The sequence below is a fragment of the Seriola dumerili genome, unplaced genomic scaffold (assembly GCF_002260705.1).
Source record: "Seriola dumerili isolate Sdu_G_001 unplaced genomic scaffold, Sdu_1.0 BDQW01000153.1, whole genome shotgun sequence".
NCBI lineage: Eukaryota > Metazoa > Chordata > Actinopteri > Carangiformes > Carangidae > Seriola > Seriola dumerili.
Genome location: NW_019174408.1, coordinates 1,065,715 through 1,085,416, shown reverse-complemented (window position 1 = coordinate 1,085,416; position 19,702 = coordinate 1,065,715). Strand labels below are relative to the sequence as shown.

General features: G+C 46.6%; 1 protein-coding gene across 1 annotated transcript in view; it reads right to left on the bottom strand.

Moving 5' to 3' along the window:
* Positions 1-1,221: 1,221 nt before the first annotated feature.
* Positions 1,222-19,702, bottom strand: part of usp32 (ubiquitin specific peptidase 32) — a 49,419-nt gene continuing 30,938 nt past the window's right edge. Inside the window, exons 6-34 of the mRNA XM_022751356.1 lie at positions 18,157-18,288; positions 17,916-18,023; positions 17,612-17,727; positions 16,700-16,762; positions 16,527-16,610; positions 16,377-16,438; positions 15,938-16,040; positions 15,054-15,249; positions 13,605-13,783; positions 12,618-12,758; positions 11,468-11,585; positions 9,654-9,808; positions 8,698-8,779; positions 8,495-8,569; positions 7,901-8,039; positions 6,908-7,013; positions 6,617-6,797; positions 5,746-5,922; positions 5,493-5,644; positions 4,928-5,039; positions 4,657-4,841; positions 4,387-4,571; positions 3,944-4,030; positions 3,595-3,715; positions 3,018-3,209; positions 2,701-2,926; positions 2,032-2,486; positions 1,862-1,954; positions 1,222-1,409 (exon numbers count right to left, since the gene is read on the bottom strand). Of these exons, the coding sequence (XP_022607077.1) occupies positions 1,236-1,409; positions 1,862-1,954; positions 2,032-2,486; positions 2,701-2,926; positions 3,018-3,209; positions 3,595-3,715; positions 3,944-4,030; positions 4,387-4,571; positions 4,657-4,841; positions 4,928-5,039; positions 5,493-5,644; positions 5,746-5,922; positions 6,617-6,797; positions 6,908-7,013; positions 7,901-8,039; positions 8,495-8,569; positions 8,698-8,779; positions 9,654-9,808; positions 11,468-11,585; positions 12,618-12,758; positions 13,605-13,783; positions 15,054-15,249; positions 15,938-16,040; positions 16,377-16,438; positions 16,527-16,610; positions 16,700-16,762; positions 17,612-17,727; positions 17,916-18,023; positions 18,157-18,288 (4,199 nt within the window). The 3' untranslated portion in view covers positions 1,222-1,235. The remainder of the gene's footprint in view (positions 1,410-1,861; positions 1,955-2,031; positions 2,487-2,700; positions 2,927-3,017; positions 3,210-3,594; positions 3,716-3,943; positions 4,031-4,386; positions 4,572-4,656; positions 4,842-4,927; positions 5,040-5,492; positions 5,645-5,745; positions 5,923-6,616; positions 6,798-6,907; positions 7,014-7,900; positions 8,040-8,494; positions 8,570-8,697; positions 8,780-9,653; positions 9,809-11,467; positions 11,586-12,617; positions 12,759-13,604; positions 13,784-15,053; positions 15,250-15,937; positions 16,041-16,376; positions 16,439-16,526; positions 16,611-16,699; positions 16,763-17,611; positions 17,728-17,915; positions 18,024-18,156; positions 18,289-19,702) is intronic.

The window sequence follows — 19,702 nt, the reverse complement described above, 5'->3', positions numbered from 1 at the left end:
GTTAGAACTTGTTTATGATTTATAACGTGTTAATAACCTGATTATAAATCCTTTATAAAGGTGAACTTATTGTGAAGTGGTGCAGACTTTGTGATGTCAGTGAAGGGATCTCCAGCGTCCTGACCGTTCCTGCTCTCTGATTGGCCGAGGGTGAGAACATCAGCATTACATCTGATCCCCCCGACCTGACGCGGCTCCTGAAGCCGCCTTAAAACAATAAAAATAAATCTTTTTTTTTTTTATAAAAACAAGAATCAAAAAGAAAAACAACATGACAAGTTTACTGTGTTAATCATGGCACTGTGCTAAGCTAACCAGGCTAACCAGGACACACACAGGTCCACACACACAGACCTCTGATTTCTGATATTTGGCAGAGTTTTGGCAGAAAGTGCCTCGTTTCCTGTCGACATCAGGACCTGTGTGAGTCTCCTACGAGGAGGGGGGGAGCGAGGTTGTGTTTTAGTTTATTTCAATGGTTGGAGGGGGGTGGGGGGGGATCCTGAAATGTGTGTACCATGTCTCCTACACAGGAAGGAAGCATTTAATTATTATTATTGTTAATATTATTAATACTGTCACAGGGTTTCAGGGTTGTTGGCCGACAGACTGCGAAGCGATGAGGTAGCGTGTGACTGATATTTTCATCCTTAGTGAAACTACCGCTAATAAAAACCTTTGGAGAACCATTTTTTAAAACGTCACGGCGACCTGCGGCGTCCAACGTGACATCATCACACAGGTGCCGTCTAACTGTTGGGCATCCGTTGGCATCAGATCTGAATCTGTGTCCAATCGTTACACCTGGAGCTGATCATGTGACCTCAGGTGAGGTAACACAGGTGAGCTCCAGGTGTAAATGTTTGTTTCATTCTGACATCACAAGTGATCAACGCACAATAACGAGGCGACATCACTGCAGCACGTATGTTGTATGTTACATGTATGTTATGGCGAGGGGGAGGGGGGAGGGGTTTGTTTTGTCGGGCTCAGCAAAGTGCACCAGTGTAGTGCTTTCACCGGGGCTTCGTCGTCGTCGTTGTCTTGGCAACCTTTGCACTGATCCGTGTAGAAAGTGCTGCGACGCAGAGGGCGCAGTCTGACTCTGGCCGTTAGCAGTTCTCTTCAGAGCGGTCTGAACGTCTGGCTCCGCCTCCCGCTCGGAGCAGCAGCAGCAGCAGGAGGGGGAGGGGGAGGGTGAGGTGGGGGGGCTGATGGAAGACGACGACGCGGGGTCACTGGAGGACACAGTATTTCTTGTAGTCGGACTCAAAGTCTTCGTCCATGCTACTGGTGTCGGCCATCTTTTTGCCGTCGATCTTTGGCAGGAACTGGGAGTAGTCGACGCCCTGCTGCTCGTAGAAGAGGATGTAGGCGGAGTCACTGTCGACCTCCTCAGAGTGCACTTCCTGAGGGGGAAAAAAAACGTGTAGTATATGTTTCTGCATTAATGCTTCTGTGTTGCTGATGTTTTTATTTATTTTTCTTTTTTTTAAAGTTATATTTTTGGGCATTTTTGCTTTTATTCTGAAAGTACAGTGAGAGAGAGAGAGACAGGAAATCCTCCTCGCTGTTTTCTACTGTTTACTGACGCTGTTCTCCGGTGAGTTTGTGACGTTGAACGTGACACAAGAAAAATGAGACTGTCGCTCCGACCTGCTGCTGAGCCTCGATCGGGGGAGGGGCTTAACAAACAGTCAACTGCTCTGATTCAAGGTGAATAAAATGGATATCTTTTAAAGGCAGTGTGTGTGTGTGTGTGCGTGTGTGTGTGTGTGTGTGTGTGTGTGAGGTATAATTCTTTTACTAAACCAACTGAATATGTTAATGAGTCTGATAACTGGACGAGGTTCAGTCTCACCTTGCAGCTGCTGTCGTTGTAGCAGTACCACTTGTCGTTGGGGTTTTTGGCGTACGTCACGTAGTGGCCGCCTCCCATGATTCCTGAATGGCACTGAGGAGACGGACAGAGAAACAGTCAGACTGGTGTCAGGCGGTGGCGTTCAGACTGTGTGTGTGACGGCGACTCACTGATATTGCATAGAGGTTGTAGATGGCGTCCAGACACATGTTGTCTCTGTGCTGCAGCAGCGAGCCGTCGGGGTCCATGCCGCTCTCCAAGCTGCAGTCGGAGCTCAGCCCGTTACTGTCTCCGTTCACCAGCACCACGTCACAGTGGCTGCTGGACGCCTCCGTGCTGCACCAAGACTCTGACGTCATCGCCTCTCCCGATCCAGGAAGACCCGCCCCCCCTGCTGCTGCCGCACTTCCCTCTGTGTCCGTCTGCGATGCGTTCTCCCGCGGCTCGGCCTCAGGGTTCGCCGCTACGTCCAGGTTCTCCTTGCTGTTGGAGAGGCGGTGTCTGCTGCCCAGCTGAGGCAGGCGTAGCCGGCCCGGCTTGCGGCCGCCGCCGCTCTTTGGGCTGCTGGAGGGGCTGCTGGTCCGGCTGAGAGACGGCGCCGACTTCCTGCTGGAGGCCGGCGAGGCTGTGGAGAGAGCAGAGGGTTAAAGACACGACTCTGATCATCTACAATTCAGTCCAATTATTTGAAACTAGATTCTGACAGGTGAATGTTTTGACCAAAGTTGAAGAAGTTCTGTCGAGGTGTAAGTGAGATATCGTGTCCACGAGAAAGAGACGGATGGACGACCTGAAAACAAAATGGCCGAGTAAAGAAAGACGAGGGTCAGCATGTGTACCTTTGTTGAGGTTGCAGAAGCCGGCGGGGGCAGAGACGGAGGACAGGTTGTCCTCTCCGACCCTCAGCAGGTCCTCGCTCTCGCTGCGGGAGTGGAGGCAGTGCTGCTCCAGGTCTCTGGGCGCCAGGAAGGCGCTGGGGTCGAAACTCTCCCGCGGGAACTTGACGATCTTCTGGGATTTGATCCAGCGACCGTTGACGAACTGGAAGCGCTTCAGGTGGACGATCTGGAGAGGAGAGCACACGTCACACTGAGGACCGCGCTGACCAAAGAGCTCTACACATAAAAACTACCCCCGACAGTCTGCGACCACTGACCAGGATGGGGGGCAGCCTCCACAGGTCCAGCTTCTTGGTGGCGAGCCGGTGGGTCTTGCACTTGGAGCAGTAGTAGAGCTCGTCCTCTCCCAGCTCCTCCTCGCTGGTGAAGGCCTTCAGACAGCTGTCCAGGCTGATGGGCTCGGCCTGCGCCCGGCGGGACTGCTCCACGCTGCAGTGCTCCTCCACGATCTGCAGGGACACGACGGGGACGGGGACGGGGGGGACGGACATAAAAGCAGAAGAAGAAATATTTCTATGAGACAAAGTGAAGTCGCTGCAGAATACTTCAGCAGACACACACACTCAGTGTAACACAGCCCGTCTCAAAGCAGCTCCCTCCACTCTGGACTGGAGTGTTGAGCGGCTCACCGGTGACCCCGTGTGGTCAAACCTGGAACTGCAGGCGCCACTGTCCCTCACTTTGCTCTCACCTCAACGACGCCTCAAGACGAGGAGACTGAAACTGACAATGAGCTTCTGCTACAAGAGCATGAAGGGCTGCACATGAAGCATGGCTATTATCTCAGAGCTGTGTGTGTGTGTGTGTGTGTGTGTGTGTGTGTGTGTGTCTCACCCTCTCCTGGGAGGTCTGGTAGCGGAGGTGCAGGGCAGTGGGGTCCCAGTCCACAGCGATGTAAGCGTTCCCGACAGAGGCTCTGTCCTCAGAGCAGTCTATCATACAGCCTCGACAGAACCTGGACACACACACACACACACACACACACACACACACACACACACACACACACACACACACACACACACACACACACACACACAAAATATTTCCTCAGATTTTACTTTGTTTTCTGTTTAAGACAAAAATCAAATCTTACATTTAATATTTGATCACATATTTTCAGGGCACATGCTCCTCACTGAACTCTCATCTCTACCAGGTGTGTCACTGTCGACTTTCTCACCTGTACCAGGGACACCAGGCACAGGAGTTCCCGTCCTTCCCCACCACCCGCAGAGTGAAGGGGTACTGGTATCCCATACTGTCATCACTGCAGGAAACACACAGAGAAGAGTCAGCTCCTCCTGCTCAGACTGTGAGGTCACTTCCTGTTCGTCCAGTCAGAGAAGACATTAAACATCTGCGTGAAGTCTTAAGTAATGGCTAAAAAGTGTTTTGTGAGGTCACCATGACTTTTGACCTTTGACCACCAGAATCTAATCAGTTCAAAGAGAAGGCCTAGTGAACGTTTGTGCCAGATTTAAAGAAGTTCCTTCAAGGCGATACTGACACCTGAAAACAAAATGGCGGCTGTGACTGTCGTCGGCGCGGAGGAATAAAATAGTTCCGGTCAAGTTTCAAGCAACAGAATACACAAAAAAAGAAGACAGAGGACTGTGGGCCTACCAGTCCTGGGCGTGGTTACTCGCTTCCTGCGGGGGCAGCGGGCTGGCGAGGCGGGACACCTGGATCCAGACGGCGTCGTACAGGTCTTTCTTACTGGTGTGGACCGTGCAGGGAACGATGAGGGGCATCCCGAACAGACTGGGCCGGTTCTTCTGAGACGACAGGAAGTAGAGCTCCGTACGCATCTGCAGGTGAACACAGACACACGGAGGTCAGGTCACGAGCTGCGACCAGCCGGGACTACTTTTTCTACACGGCGTACTGTCTCACCATCTTCCTGTGCATGGCGATGATGTAACCGATGAAGGGGCTCTCCTGCACCGGGGTCAGGTGTCCGTTGGTGACCCCGTTGGCGACGGGCGTCTCTGGGGTGGAGGGCGCCAGGCTGCTGGGGCCTCCGTTAGGGATCAGGACGGGCTTGTTGCTCAGGTGTCCGTTAGCTATCGGGGTGACGTCTGAGGAAAGAGACAGGGCTGTAGGTGAGGGTGGGTTCTCAGACAGAATTATGGGTAATGTAAACACAGAGAGCGGGTGAGCTCACCTGTCAGTGTGGGGGAGCTCAGAGAGGTGGGTGACCCCGGCACCGGGACCTCGAACGCACACAGGAAGCCGTTAACGGACAGACGCACCTTCTGGTTGTCCTGGGGGAAGTTCTGATCACAGAGGATTTATACGTCAGACTGAGAAGCAGAGGTTCATTTCAGATCAGGTGAAGTTACAGGTGAAGTTACAGGTGAAGTTACAGGTGAAGTTACAGGTGAAGTTACAGGTGGATGAAGGTGGTTGATGAAGATGAAGCGATGGCAGCAGCCTGAAAACTAATACCAGCTAAAGATGAAGCTTATTTTATTTGTTATGTGATGATGCCCACACACACACACACACACACACACACACACACACACACACACACACACACACACACACACACACACACACACACACACACGTGAACAACAGATGAAGTGAATGTATGTTGTGTTTCTGGAGGTTAAGCAGTTTGTCTTTATGATGTGAGTGAACTGAAGCTTTCATGGTGATGTTGTGGAACCAGGAGAGACGTCTGTCCTCCGTGTCTCCAGCTGTGACAGCTGCAGCCTCAGTACCTTGATGTTGGAGGTGTGGACCTCGGCCAGGAGGATCTGCTCCGGCTTCAGACTGCACAGCTCACTCAGCTGCCTCTTCAGTCCCGTGTACTTCTCGTCCATGTTCAGCCTCAGGCCGTAGCGCACGGGCGTGGACCCGTCCAGTTTAATGACTGAAAACACAAACAGGAAACAGGAGTCAGGCTCCGTGGTCGTTACAAAACAGGAAGTGAGTCTCAGAGTCTTTGTCCCCGTCCTCAGGCGTCCTCCTCACCTGTGATCTCCAGGTGCATGGAGCTGTCCATGGGCAGCGGCAGAGACAGGAAGTTGAAGGGGTCGAAGCGAGCGCTGATGTGGCCGCAGGTCTTACACTTCACCTGAGACTTCAGCTGACCGTGGAACAGCTCCACCACGATGGAGCGGTTCCTGCGCAGGTGGTTACTCCCGACGCCTGTACAACACACACACACACCACACACATCACACACACACACACACACACACACACACACACACACACACACACACACACACACACACGAGATCACACACTGTTAATCCTCAGGACAAACAGAGCGTCGATACATCATCACCAGATTAAATGAATCTGATCTGATGCACTGACTGTTACTGACTGTTACGACTGTTACGACTGTTACTGACTGGTACTGACTGTTACTGACTGGTACTGACTGTTACGACTGTTACGACTGTTACTGACTGTTTCTCAGAGCAGCAGATCGATGTGTATTTGAAGCTTCATGTGTATTTTGTGACTGAAGCTTGAAACTTTCTCCAGGTTTCAATAAAGCAGGAAGTTGATCTTCAGGTGTGATCTCTGGGGGGGCGGAGCCTCCTGGAGTCATGAGTGTAGTCCAGGCTAAACTAGCATGCTAGCGTCTCATTAGAAGGATTGCTAGTGTGAAGCTCGTCATGTGATTCCATAGATACAGAGCAGAAGAAGCTAGCGACGACAGATGTGTTTGTGTCTCCTGATGAATGAGGAACCATCTTCCCGCTCTTTCTCCTGAGAGAAACTTCCGACTCTTCAGCTGCTAAATGTTCCACCATGTTCACCAGTTATTAGGAGCCTGTCTGAGCGACACATATAACACATATACACAGTATTTGATGAGCGGTGTGACCTCTGACCTCGGAGGCCACCTCCCAGTCCGGCCGGCCGTCGCTGTCCTTCAGCTCCACATAGGGTTTCTCGTGGACTCGGTTCAGATCTTCGTGCAGACCGTCCAGCAGGAAGGCGAGCAGCTCCTGGGAGTCCTGCTGCTGGAAGCCGTTGAAGCGCGGGGCGTACTTCGCTATCGTCCACTGGAGAGGAAGTGATGACATCACAGACAACATTAACTTTACTTTTAAAAGCATTTCTTAAAGGCACCGGACCAATAAACACACAGATAACAGTGTGTGACAGGATTTACTCTGAGTTTGAGCGGCGCCACGTTCTTCTGCGTGCCGCTCCACAGCTCCATCACCAGGTCGCCGTAACACTTGGCCATGTGACCTCGCATCCCGATGGGGTTGGTTCTGTGGACGCACCAACACGGGTCAGATAAAGGTCAAGGGTCAACTGCATGAAACACCTTCAGTTAAGATTGTCCTTAAAGTCAGAGTTAAGGTTTCCTGAAAATAAAAACTGTTGCACAAAACACCTGAAGTGCTTCAAACACCTGAAGTCTTCTCCTTAAGGGTTTTCTCCTGATCTCTGTCTGATACTTCAGGAAGCACTTAAAGTCAGTTAAGCTGCTGCAAAGACCTTAGTGACCAAACTGAGGAAACAGTTGTGATCAATGAAGAGGGTGAACCCTGATGGAGCCTCCACCAGAGGAACTGATTTATTGATTTCTCTCTATAGATCTGATCAGTTTGTGATCTGATCACAGATCAGCTGTCTCTTCAGCTTGCTGCAGTTCATGACGCTCTGCTGATGCACTGACTGTGTTGATGTGTTGATGTGATGATGTGTTGATGTGATGATGTGTTGTTTGATGTTCTGTGGTTTTCCAGTCAATCACTGGTGAAGTATTTCAGGTCGATCGATCAGCTGTGTGAGTGTCAGACGCTCTGACCGTCTGCTGAACACTGTGCTGAAGTTTCCATGACAACAACAACAACAGGAGGACAGCGTGCGGAATAACAAACACGACCCATGTCAGGATTCAAGCGCCCCTTCAATATGAGGATCAGCATATAAGCATATGTTATCTTATGTGTATTAACGGTCTCCATGGAAACTGTAGAATTTTACTGCTGCAAATTCCTTAACGTTTTTCCTTAACAAAGGAAACCTTTTAAGAGATTCTGTGCAACACCCTTAAGTAACTTCCTCAGCTGAGGAGAAATTCACCCTCTAGTGTCAGACTTAAGTAGAAAACTTAAGGTGTTTTGTGTGAGACTGGCTTCTTGAACGTCACCTGTTGAGCTCGTAGAGGTGTCTCCCTGAGATGAAGTAGTCTGTGAGCGGCTTGGTGTTGCTCACACACTGGATACTGGAGTTCATGAAGCAGGTGTTGCCAAGGTTACTGAGACCAGTGGCTCCTTTCTCCGTAGGAACTGGAAAACAAGGACACACTGGTCAGACCTAAACAACCTATTGAGTAACTTCCACTAACAGCTGTAACATCTTTACCTGCTGCAGATATGAGAGAAAATATTAAAAACAACTGCTCTGCTCTGGAGGAATCAAAATCATCTGCTCAGTGATTCAGGCTCTTTATGTTAATTAACTCTGTGGATAACCTGGATGTTATAAAAGTGTCTTCTGTGGTTTATTGATCTCACTGGTCGAGCGGACTCTTCAAATTAAAAGCCTGTTTTGTTTTTTTTACCAAAATCAATGAATCAATTACAAACTTTCCTCCTGCTGAAGCAGCTTCTCTAAAACACTGAGTCAAAGGTGAAGTAGTGATCTTCAACAAACATGGAAGAAAACAACACGTCCACGTAGAGATTCAAGGTGTCAATGGGCAAAACATCCACCAATCAGCTGTTTCTGCTCATGTCCTCACCTTTGTGTCTGTCCATCTTGCTGCTGTTGGCGATGAAGGACATCTCCTCGGGCCAGCTCATGTCTTTGTTCCGGACTGTGAGGAAGAGGAAGACATTTCACGAGCCGTCATTCAGAACGACCTGTTACCACTGATTATCTGCTCGTTACGGATCAATTACAAGTTCATTATAAACAGAGACAGAGGGGGGAGGAGCTTCATACCTTCAATGACCAGCTGCTGCTCGTCCTGGATCTTCAGACTCTCCAGAGTGTGGTCTTCATCGTCCAGGAGGGTGAGGTAGTTCTGCAGAGCGACGAGAGGAGGAGTTACTCATCAGGCTTTATTACGACTAATTAATAATAATAATAATCACTCTGTTGCAGCCCGAGGGCGCTGAGGACAGGACGTCCGGTTCAGTTTGTGTTGTGATCTGCACAACATAAAGGTTTAATCCTCAGTGCAGAGACCCGGGTTTGAATCCGACCTATGACCCTTTGCTTTATGTCATCCTCTCTCTCTCTCTGTCTCTCTCTGTGTCTCACTCTCTCTCTCTCTGTCTCTCTCTCTGTCTCTCTCTCTGTCTCACTCTCTCTCTGTCTCACTCTCTCTCTGTGTCTCACTCTCTCTCTCTCTGTGTCTCACTCTGTCTCTCTCTCTCTCTGTGTGACTATCAGAATAAAGGTAAAAATAAAAAATCTGTCCTTTCTGCAGACGATGTGGAAACATCTACATGCTGCACTTTAATGGATCTTTATTTCATTATTATAGTATTTATTTCTTATTGATTTGAAACCTTCTGAAGCACTTAAAGTCTCGTTTGTAGCAGCAACTTCAATAAAATGTTTGTTTTCTTTAGGAGAAGTGGCTTCATGTGAATTTCTTGTCAGCTTGTTGCTGGGTTACAATCACACCTTTATGTTTTCAAGTTAAATTCATGATGTTCTTCATGTCTTTTTTTTTTTAAACTGAGGTTTGTAGTGAAATGTGAGTTCTGTGACCGTCACAACCCCTCACCCCCACGGCACATCATCACTGTGCAGCCCTGAGGGTCTGTGCTGTAGGACGGCCTCTGTGGCAAAATGTGTTTAATTATTATAGTGTGTATTCTGCTCATGTGACGACATCCTCCTCCTCCTCCTCCTCCTCCTCCTCCTCCACTGTGACCTGTGTGTCCCACCTCACTGTTGTAGAGCCACAGCCTCATGTCCTCCTCCTTGATGCGGAGCCTCTGGGACAGGTACAGGTGGATGTCCTTGATGGTGGCCATGCGGCTGAAGCAGCCCGTGTACGCCAGCACCCTCTTCAGAGGAGCGTTGGGGGACGGCACGTTACCTGTGAGGTCACACAGAGACGACCAATCACTGAACACTGACGCCGGTTTTTCTCCATCAACAGTAGATTTGAAAATCCTTCTGTGTTTTAAAAACTTTCTCAAGTCGAATCGTCTAGAGCTGATCTGTTGCTATGGCAACCGAAGCTCAAAGATGCAAACGATGACTGAGGTGTATCTGTAACAGCAGCGTTGTGTCGACTGAGGATTAGTTGTAAGGAAGCAGCAAGAAAAGGGCGTGTTCTGTCAGTCCGTGCAAACGTGATTGGTCAATCAACTCAGTGAAATCAAATACAAACCAATCAATATTAGTCCTGTTAAATCAATACAGAAGCTTCACCTGGCTCACGTTGATTACTGACAAAATGAATCATTTTAATGTCTGATTTTTGCGAGTGTCAATCAGCGTCCTGCAGCCGCATCCATCACAGACTCTGCCGTTCACTCATGACCTCTCCTCTGCACCGGACCTAATCAAATCTATTCCCAATACTCAGCCACGCGGCGGGAAAAGGTCTCAGCGCTCCGCAGTGACACGCTGCTGCTCGGACTCGGAGTGAGTCACGATGGGAGGCCGAGCTCCACCGGGGATCAGGTCTGAAAGCTGATATGTTGACTCGATTTGGAGTGGCGCTCTGCTGCGGAGAGATGACCACGTCCCAAAGCTGATTACACTCAAGTGTCTGTTTCTTCTCTCGCTGAGAGACGCTCAGCTGAAACTTTAATAATGAACATGAGTCAAACTCAGCTCCAGTTACTGGACTTCACCGCTGTTTGTCCATCTGTAAGTTCATTATCTATCTTTCTACAGACGCACCAATCTGTTGATATGAAACTGCGTTTGTCTCTCAAACAGCTAATATCTGATATGATCCTCTTCTTTCGTTTTGCGCCAGTGTTGATTGTTCTTTTGCGTCAGAGCCGCAGCCATTTTGTTTTCAGGTCGTCCGTCCGTCTCATTCTTGTTGACGTGATATAAGAAGTTCCATCAAGGTGTTACTGACAGACGGACAGACGGAAAACAAAATGGCTGCCTCTCTGTCGCCGGCGCAGAGGAGCGAAGATGAAAATGAACTTGATTCTGATTCTACTGGTTCTGATGTTTCCTCCTGACCTCATGTGGATTCTCTCTCTACAGCTGCATTTTCTTTTGAAATAACATGGGCACTTATTTTGAAATGTTTTCTCGTGTGCTTTTACTTTGTGAAGTTTTAAAGGAATAAAGATGGAAGAAGTTTCTCATGATTTTTCTCAGATTTCAGACGTTCAAAAAGAAAAAGAAACTATTTTAAATGTCCAAATATTTTTCCATATTTTAAAGGAAGAGTTTAAAGTTGAAAGGATTGATTTGTTTATTGATTATCAGAGTAGAGAGCTACAACAAGGTTTGTTGAACCGATCCTTGAACGGCAAAGTGTGTGAAGATGAAAAGTTTGGATTATTGTTTAAGCAGTCGTTCCCCTTCGTGGGCCGTTGGTTCATCCCACCGCCCACTCCAGAGCCCTGACTGCACTGGATCAGTCCACTACAGCAGGATTAAATCGGGGGTGGGGGGTGGGGGGGTGCAGGTTTGCTCGACGGCTTGCTCTGGTCTTGCTGCCGGCTTACGTTACCTCTCGCTGGGGGTAAATACGGTGGGAACATTCGCAGGCTGGTCATACCCATATTGACCCAGATGTTGGACTGTGGGGAGCGAGTGGCCGGCTGCTGGCGGAGGAAGAGGACGTAGCGGGGGAAGAGCTCCAGCTCGGCTTGGCCCGTCTTGCTCTCCAGGATCACCTGCAGGGACGAGAGGGTGGGGGGGGGTTGGGGGTGGGGGGTGTCTCCAATTTTATTATTAAATCTAAAATAAAATAAAATGTCTATACTGAAGTAAAAGTGGTGGCAATAAATATTCAGCCATTATGAAAATGAATGATGTAACATTGTGATGTAACAGAGTTTTAATAATTTTTTCTATGATTTCAGTTCATTTATATATTTAACAAAATGTACTCATCATTATATTTCTATTTTTTTGATTGATGTGTTCCATAGTAATAAAACCTTCATGTCTGACTCGTTCAGGTTCAGACACGTGAGGAGTCAACTGGAGGAGGTGGACATGCTGCTTCAAACCCTGCAATTATCCTACAATAATATTACAACATACTGTCCTGCACACCATATGAACAGACTTAAAAAAGGGGATTTAAAATCAAACGTCTAATGTCTTTTATATTTATTGGATTCACTAATAATAAATGTGAATTATCCTGCGAGTCTGACTCACACCTGACACAAGTCTGATCTTCTTGTTTTTGGATTTGCTTGTTTTTAATGTCTACAGCTTCTTTCAAAGTGTCCCGAGTTTCCTCCCTGATTTTTATGTGATCTTGATATGACGTATTTAAATCTTTCTGTTTATTCATATTAGTTTTTATTGTTTTCAAATGCTATTGTAATGTATTCCCATGCCTCTGTAAAGCATTTTGAATTTCCTGTGTCTGAACGGTGCTAAACTTCAATAAACTTGCCCTTCACAGCTTGTGTGCTGAATATGGTTCTGTGTACTCACACCTGTTGTACCCTGTCTTTAAAACTGAATTGTAATGTCACCTGACTTTTTATATTTTTTTATTTATTTATTGTTCTATTAATTTTTATTTTATTATTATTATTATTTATTTTTAATTAATTTATTTGAATTTTATTTATTTATTTTTCTATTTTCTTTTTTTTAATTTTTTATTATCATTAATTCATATTTTAAATCATAATTCTTTTATATTTTGGCAGAGACAGTGAGGTCCATCAGCTGTGTTCACTCACCGGCCGCGGCAGGCTCAGGTTGGCACCGTACCAGTGGTAGAGCGCCCGCCACACCGGCTCTGGCACCGTCTCAAAGTCTCGGCCCGGCACCAGCTGCAGGGAGCGCCTCAACCTGCCGCCCTCCATGGTCAGCGTGGGGGCCTGCGGGGGCCACAGCACAGAGAGCAGCTTTTAAATACATGTACAAAAGACTTCAATTACAGATAATAGACAGAGACGGTTTCCTAATGGAGCCTGCGGTCATTAGAGCAAAGTGCAGAGATAAGAGGAGGAGGAGGAAGGAGCGCAATCAGCTGTGTGACAGAGGAGGAGGAGGAGGAGGACGACGAATCGTTTCTTCTGTCAAAACAAAGAAGAAGCTGCCACAAATATTCCTCCGACACTCGGCTGCTTCAACGCTGCGAAGAGAAACAAGCTGCGAGTCTGGATCACATCTGGATGTTGAACACAACAGCTGTTTGACTCCTGTGAACAGAGCAGCAGCAGCTTCACTCCCCTCACATGTCAAATATACGTGAACGTGACGTTTGATCCGTGTTACATGTTCTGATGAAACCAGCAGGTTGTCAGGGTGGGAACTGAGACTGGAACAATCACACAAACAGGTGTGGTCAGTGAGGACAGGTGAGGACAGGTGAGGACAGGTGTGGTCGGTGAGGACAGGTGTGGTCGGTGAGGACAGGTGTGGTCGGTGAGGACAGTGAGGACAGGTGTGGTCGGTGAGGACAGTGAGGACAGGTGTGGTCGGTGAGGAGAGGTGTGGTCAGTGAGGACAGGTGTGGTCGGTGAGGACAGGTGTGGTCAGTGAGGACAGGTGAGGACAGGTGTAGTATTCTACCTGTATTCTGTAAAGGAGCTGGACAGTGTGCGTGGGACAATCTGCTTCTTACAACGACACATTTAATTCACTTGTCTTTGTATGTAAACACTGAGCAGGACACACACACACACGCACACACACACACACACACACACACACACACACACCTTCATGGCGTCGGTGTTGACCAGCGGCTGGTTGTCGATGGCTCCAGGTCTCTGTGCTGCCAGCTGGGAGGGGAGGTGTCCGTTGGCTCCAGAGAAACACTGGTTGTTGTTGTCGGACATGTTGTGTTGACGGGCGAAGCAGCTCTCTGTGGCAGAGGGGGCGACCTGGGGGCTCAGGGCTGGGGGGGCACAGAGGGATGATCATTTTTTATATTTAAGAAATTATCATAATCATTTCAAATTATTTATTTATTCATTATATTTCATGGCTTGTATTTTTACTTTAGGAAAGGGAGGGGCATTTGTTTCTCGTCATCATATATTTATTATGATTATTATTATTATTAATGCTGATGATAACGGATGTTGCTCTTTGTTCTCTCAATAAATACTAAATATACTTTGGAACAACAAAAGGTTTAATTCACATGAACTCGCCTCCTGTGTTTTAACATTAAAAAGAGTTAATTACCAGAAAAGAACCAAATACTTCACTGTAACGGAGCCTCTTATCTCTTTGAATGAGGGAGGCTCCGACATTATTACTGTAAATTATTAAATAAAAGCTGATATTCAACAAATGATGATAAAATCCAGTCTTTGATACAGGCCGACAAATTACTGTAATAACACTTCTCAAATAAAAACCTAAAATAAAAATTCACCTCATGTCCAGTGGCTAATGAGTGTTTTCACTCACTAATTAATTTCAACGGTTTCTACTTTGTTGTTTTTTTGATCAATTTCCAGATGAATATTATAGATTATTACATTTCCTGCAGATATTTTTATTCCTTTTATTGGTTTTGACTTGTGTCTTATTACTTTATTCATCAATTATTGGTCTTGATAATGATATAATTTATTCTTATTACTTTTTGCTGCAACTTATCAATGAATCACATACAACATCTTTTTAATCTTGTGCTTCTGGTTGTTGTTAATGTCTTATGTGTTTTATTTATTCAAATTTATTTGGATGGTTTTTAAATGCTATTTTAAAGTTATCTTAATGAATAAACTTATCTTATTTTATTCCAACTTTTTAATGGTTTTAATTTGCATGTCTTATTTATTTTTACTGGTCTGTCGTCAGTTTTAATTATTTCATTTTCTTACTGGTTTTTAATTCACAAGTATCATTTACGTGTTTGTTTTTATTGTGTTTATTTATGTTTTTTCTTTAGACTATGAAATTGTTTTTGTGGTAGCTCACGCTTTGTTCTTCCACCTGGAATTAAATGTGTTATTTAAATAAAGTTTTGTTTGCTCTTCATTAGAGCTGGAGCTGTTAAGCAGATTTGATCCATTAGTGAGTGTAAACAGCGTCTCTCTTAAACAAGCTGTTTGTGAGTGGTGCTACCGCTACATAGCTAACGTTAGCATTAGCATTAGCATTAGCATTAGCATTAGCATTAGCGGGTGCTGGTGTATAGTGTTGTATCTGACCCGTCTCTGTGGCCTCTGACGCACTGGACACAGCGTCAGGTGACCTCTCCTCCGTGGGGCTGACGGGGCTGAAGGTTCCCAGTCCTCCCAGTCCTCCCAGTCTGTCGGGCGGGGCGGGCTCGATCGTGGCCGTGGCCATGGGACTCCGCAGCGAGGTCATGATGGACGGCTGCTCCACCACGATGCCCTTATGCTCCTGGACAGGAAGACGACAGCAGGGACTGTCATTGCTTAAAATGACACCAGGGGTTAATGAGGTGTCTTACAATGGCCGCCTGTGTTTTGTGAGGTCACACTGACCTCTGACCCCCAAATTCTAATCAGCTCACCCTTGAGTCCAGGTGAATGTTTTTAACAAATTTAAAGAAGTTCCTTGAAGGTGTTACTGAGATATCTCGTCCACAAGAATGAGACGGACGGACGACCTGAAAACAAAATGGCTGCCGCTCTGACTGTCGCCGGCGCAGAGGGAATAAAAATAAAAAATGTAAAATATTCCTGTAGAAGTTTTTTGATTGTAAATTATTAGATTCTGGTGGAATCAGAACAATGTCCATGAAGATGATCCAGTTACACAAGTCAACTCACAGAACATCTGTAACATCTGTACATGACTCTGACTGACGGGACGATGGTTCTGAACAGAGACACTGTCGGTGAGACGATCAGGGGTCTGATTCTTTAGTTTAAGGTCAAAGTTAGAAAGAGTTTCAACACTTTCAAGACGAGGTGATATTTTCTGAATCCTTGTGATCAGGTGACGGACACATGTACACGTCACCTCAGAGCAGCAGACGACATGACGGGGAATCTGACATCATACGAGGACAGCAACAGTTAAATGTTCATGTTCATATAATCTCCTCCTTTATCTTTAGACTCACGTATTTGACGTAGTCCTTCCACTGCTGCCACCACAGCATCGAGATGAGGAACCAGTTCTGACCCTGCTGCAGCCCATGTCTGCTCTCCCTCTCTAACCACCCCCTACACACACACACACACACACACACACAGAGACACAGAGACACACACACGCACGCACACACACACGCACGCACACACACATACACACACACACACACACACACACACACACACACACAGAGACACAGAGACACACACACACACACACACACACACACACACACACAGACACACAGACACACACACACACAGACACACACACACAGACACACACAGACACACACAGACACACACAGACACACACACACACACACACACACAGAGAGAGAGACAGGTCATTAGGTCAAACAGTGTTCTCCTCACAGGTGTGTACAGGTGATGAGGTCGTGTACGTACCTGATGATCTGTCCCTCCTCCTCAGGTGTAGCAGGTCTGAGGCCCAGGACGATGTGACACACCTGCAGGAGTAAAAACAGGTGGAGATGAATGAACTCTGTTTCCCAGGCAGCACCAGGTGAAGCTGAACGGCTGTGCGGGTGTTCGCACCTGGAAAAGCAGGTTGAGAAACTCGTTGGCCAGAGCGCTCTTCACACTCCATATCTGGTAGTCCTCCAGGGTCAGGTGACCCAGCTGGTGAGGAGGGAAACAACACACAGGTGAGAGGTCAGAGCGAGGCGGCTCCCAGTGACGGAGCTGTAACTACAGGAGTCCTGTCTCACCTTGGTCGTGTCGTGCATCTTCAGGATGTCCTCCACTATGTCCGACACGCTGCAGAGCAGCTCCTGCAGCAACACAAATCAGCATCAATCATCATTATAATAACAATAAACTTTATTTATAAAGCACTTTTCTGAACAAGGTCACAAAGATGTTCACACAAAGAAAGAGAAAACAGACAGAAGTAAGTTCCATGAAAATATAAATTGTGCGTATCATGGGAAAATAAAACAACAACATATCAAACATTGATAAAAGCTTCGTGATAGAAGAATGTGTTTTATAAGAAGAGCTGTAAAAGACACTGATGGTGTCGCCTTGAGTCTCCAGCTGAGACGCAGATCCACAGATCCAGGCACAGAGGGGTTAATTCATTGGTTAATTAAGTCCCTGATGTAATTTGGAGCGAGGCCGTTTAAAGCTTTAGTAAGTGATGAGTAGAATTTTAAAATGAATCCAGAACATATGGCTTGGTGCTGCGAGTTGTAGCTCGGACTCATGCAGCGTAAAGTTCGTTACAACGGTCGAGAGCTGAGAAAATAAAAGCGTGACTTTATGTAAATCTGTCAGGGACCAGAACGGTCTGATGTTGGCGAATCTTTCCGGGGTAAAGCGTGACTGGACGACGTTTTTCTCTGGCAGGAAATCAGCTGACTGGAACAGGCTGCTGCAGGTTTATCAGATTTATCATTATTGAGTTTTTAAAAAGTTCATCACACACCAAACATCAAACATCAAACGTCCTCGGCTGCTGCTGCGAAAAACATCACGTCAGCTCGGCGTTGAGACGAGTTTCTTTCATGTCGTCTCGGGTTGGAAACATTCAGATCAGAAATGTTCACGGCTCAGTTCTCGGCGCTTGATGAAAGCATGGCTGACGGGCTCCGCGGTAAAACCAGTGTGTGTGAACTTACGGGGAGTGTGTCCGTGCGATTGTCCTTCCACACCTCCAGCAAGGCCACGACCATCTCGTGGAGTTCATCTCGGGACAGAACGCCATCACGGTCCACATCGAACACTTTGAAGCAAACTGGAAGCGAAACAGAAACGTGGTCATGAAGCTGCGGCTCCGTCTATTAGCAGGAAATCCAATACGTTTCCACCGCTGACAGATAACAGCTGCAGAGAGGAGACAGACTCCACTTCTAATGACAAAATGGCCGGCTGTAATTATGCGAAGCCTCTGGGGTTTATTTATCTGGGAGGACTCGAGCTTACATTTCTGCCTCTCGGCGACGGGCCCCCGGCAGCACGCAGACAGTCCACAAGAGATCTCTTTAAAGTCGATGTGATTGTCCCGATTCTCGTCAAAGGCGTGAAACAAGCCTGGGGAGGGAACGCAGGATCAATAACACAGATCACATTTATACAAAGTCTTTTCAGTGGCTTGTATTCAGAGGGAACACAGTGCAGCTCTAACCTCTGTCTTTACATAAGACTGGAACAAAGTCCGTCTCACCTTCGCTCAGTGAGGCGTGGATGGGAGGAGACACCAGCGGGACGAAGGTTTCCAGGTCAAAGCGTCCGGTTCTGGACTGGGCCTTCAGCAGCCAATAGCGTTTCTCCAAGTCTATGATGTCAGACTCCTCCACTGCAGGAGAAACAGTAGAGAAGAAGAAGAGTCAGAGAAACACCGTCGGTTCAGCGTCGTTCAGAGAGTGTGAAGCTTTTGTTTCCGTGTGGCCTCCTGACTCGTTTCCTCGTGTTCACACCAATTAACAACAAACACGATGATGTTCTGTACGAACACGACCATCACTGTGACGGAGGATCACACGTCCACGTCCGTCTCCTCTTAGTCTGTGAACCTTCAGCCCGGCAGAGACAGAGGAGACGGACGGATGAGAGTCGGAGCAGCTGTGGCATCGTAAACAGTTTGTGCTTTTACATACAGGCACCAGAGGGATGACACCGTCCGTAGAATATATCGTATTAAAGTTAATGTGAGTCACAGAGGTGAGGTGATACATGAGATAAATGAGGGATGAGGTGCAATAACGAGCAGAGGTATAAAAATACATGAAGATATAAACAGAGAGACGGGATATTCTCAGTCTGTGAGTCTCTCCTCAGACAAACACATTTTATTTTTATTCTTGTTTATTCTATAAAATGTGAGAAAACGTCCATCGATACTTTCCACAGGTCCCAAGGTTTTTGTCTTTAAACTCTAATCAAACAGAAGTGAACTCCCACAGTGCACCACATGTCACGACTTCTATTTCTATTAAACTCATTTCTGCAGGTTTCTGAAAGTTTAGCAAAATAAATTGAAATTACAAGCAGGTTTAAATAATATTTAAGACGACCCGTCAAAATCACATGATTAACGGAGCAACAGTAACTGAAGAACGTTGGTGACGTCAGTTTTTATTCTTCTCACTGTTTCCATGAATATTTCCATTTTTCTGTGTTGATCCGTCTGTTTCCTGCGGCGTGGTAAAAGTCAAATAATCAATAAGTCTATTGACACATGATGAATTAGCAACTGATCATTTAAATCACGATGCAGCTGCTACAGTTTGAAGATTTGCTTCTTTTCTGTTTCACATCGAGCTGATCAGATAAAACAAGAATGAGGAAGTTCTTCTTCAGTCTCTGGATAAACTGTTTATTATTGTTTCTGATCAATGTTCTTACTTTAGATAAAGTGTGGGAACATGTTGATATTATCATTATTAGTAGTTTTACTGTTTGTATTTGTTATTCTCTTGTTTCCTTTTTATTTTCTATTTTAATTTCCACTGTCTTGCATTATGATGTCATGTTCAGTCAGGTGGAGCTCAGGAGAAGCAGCTGCTTCCTTGATGGGGGCTGATGGGGATTAATGTGGATCCAGATCAATAAATGAATGAATGAAAGTCTTTGATAATTGAGTTGATGAGATTCTGTCACTTAATGAAGAATCAGGAAAAAACCAGCGACAGTAAAAAAGAAAACGACAAACAAACAAAGTGAGCTGCACGTGTTAACTCCAGCTGGTTGTGACCCAGTGAGGCCTGGAG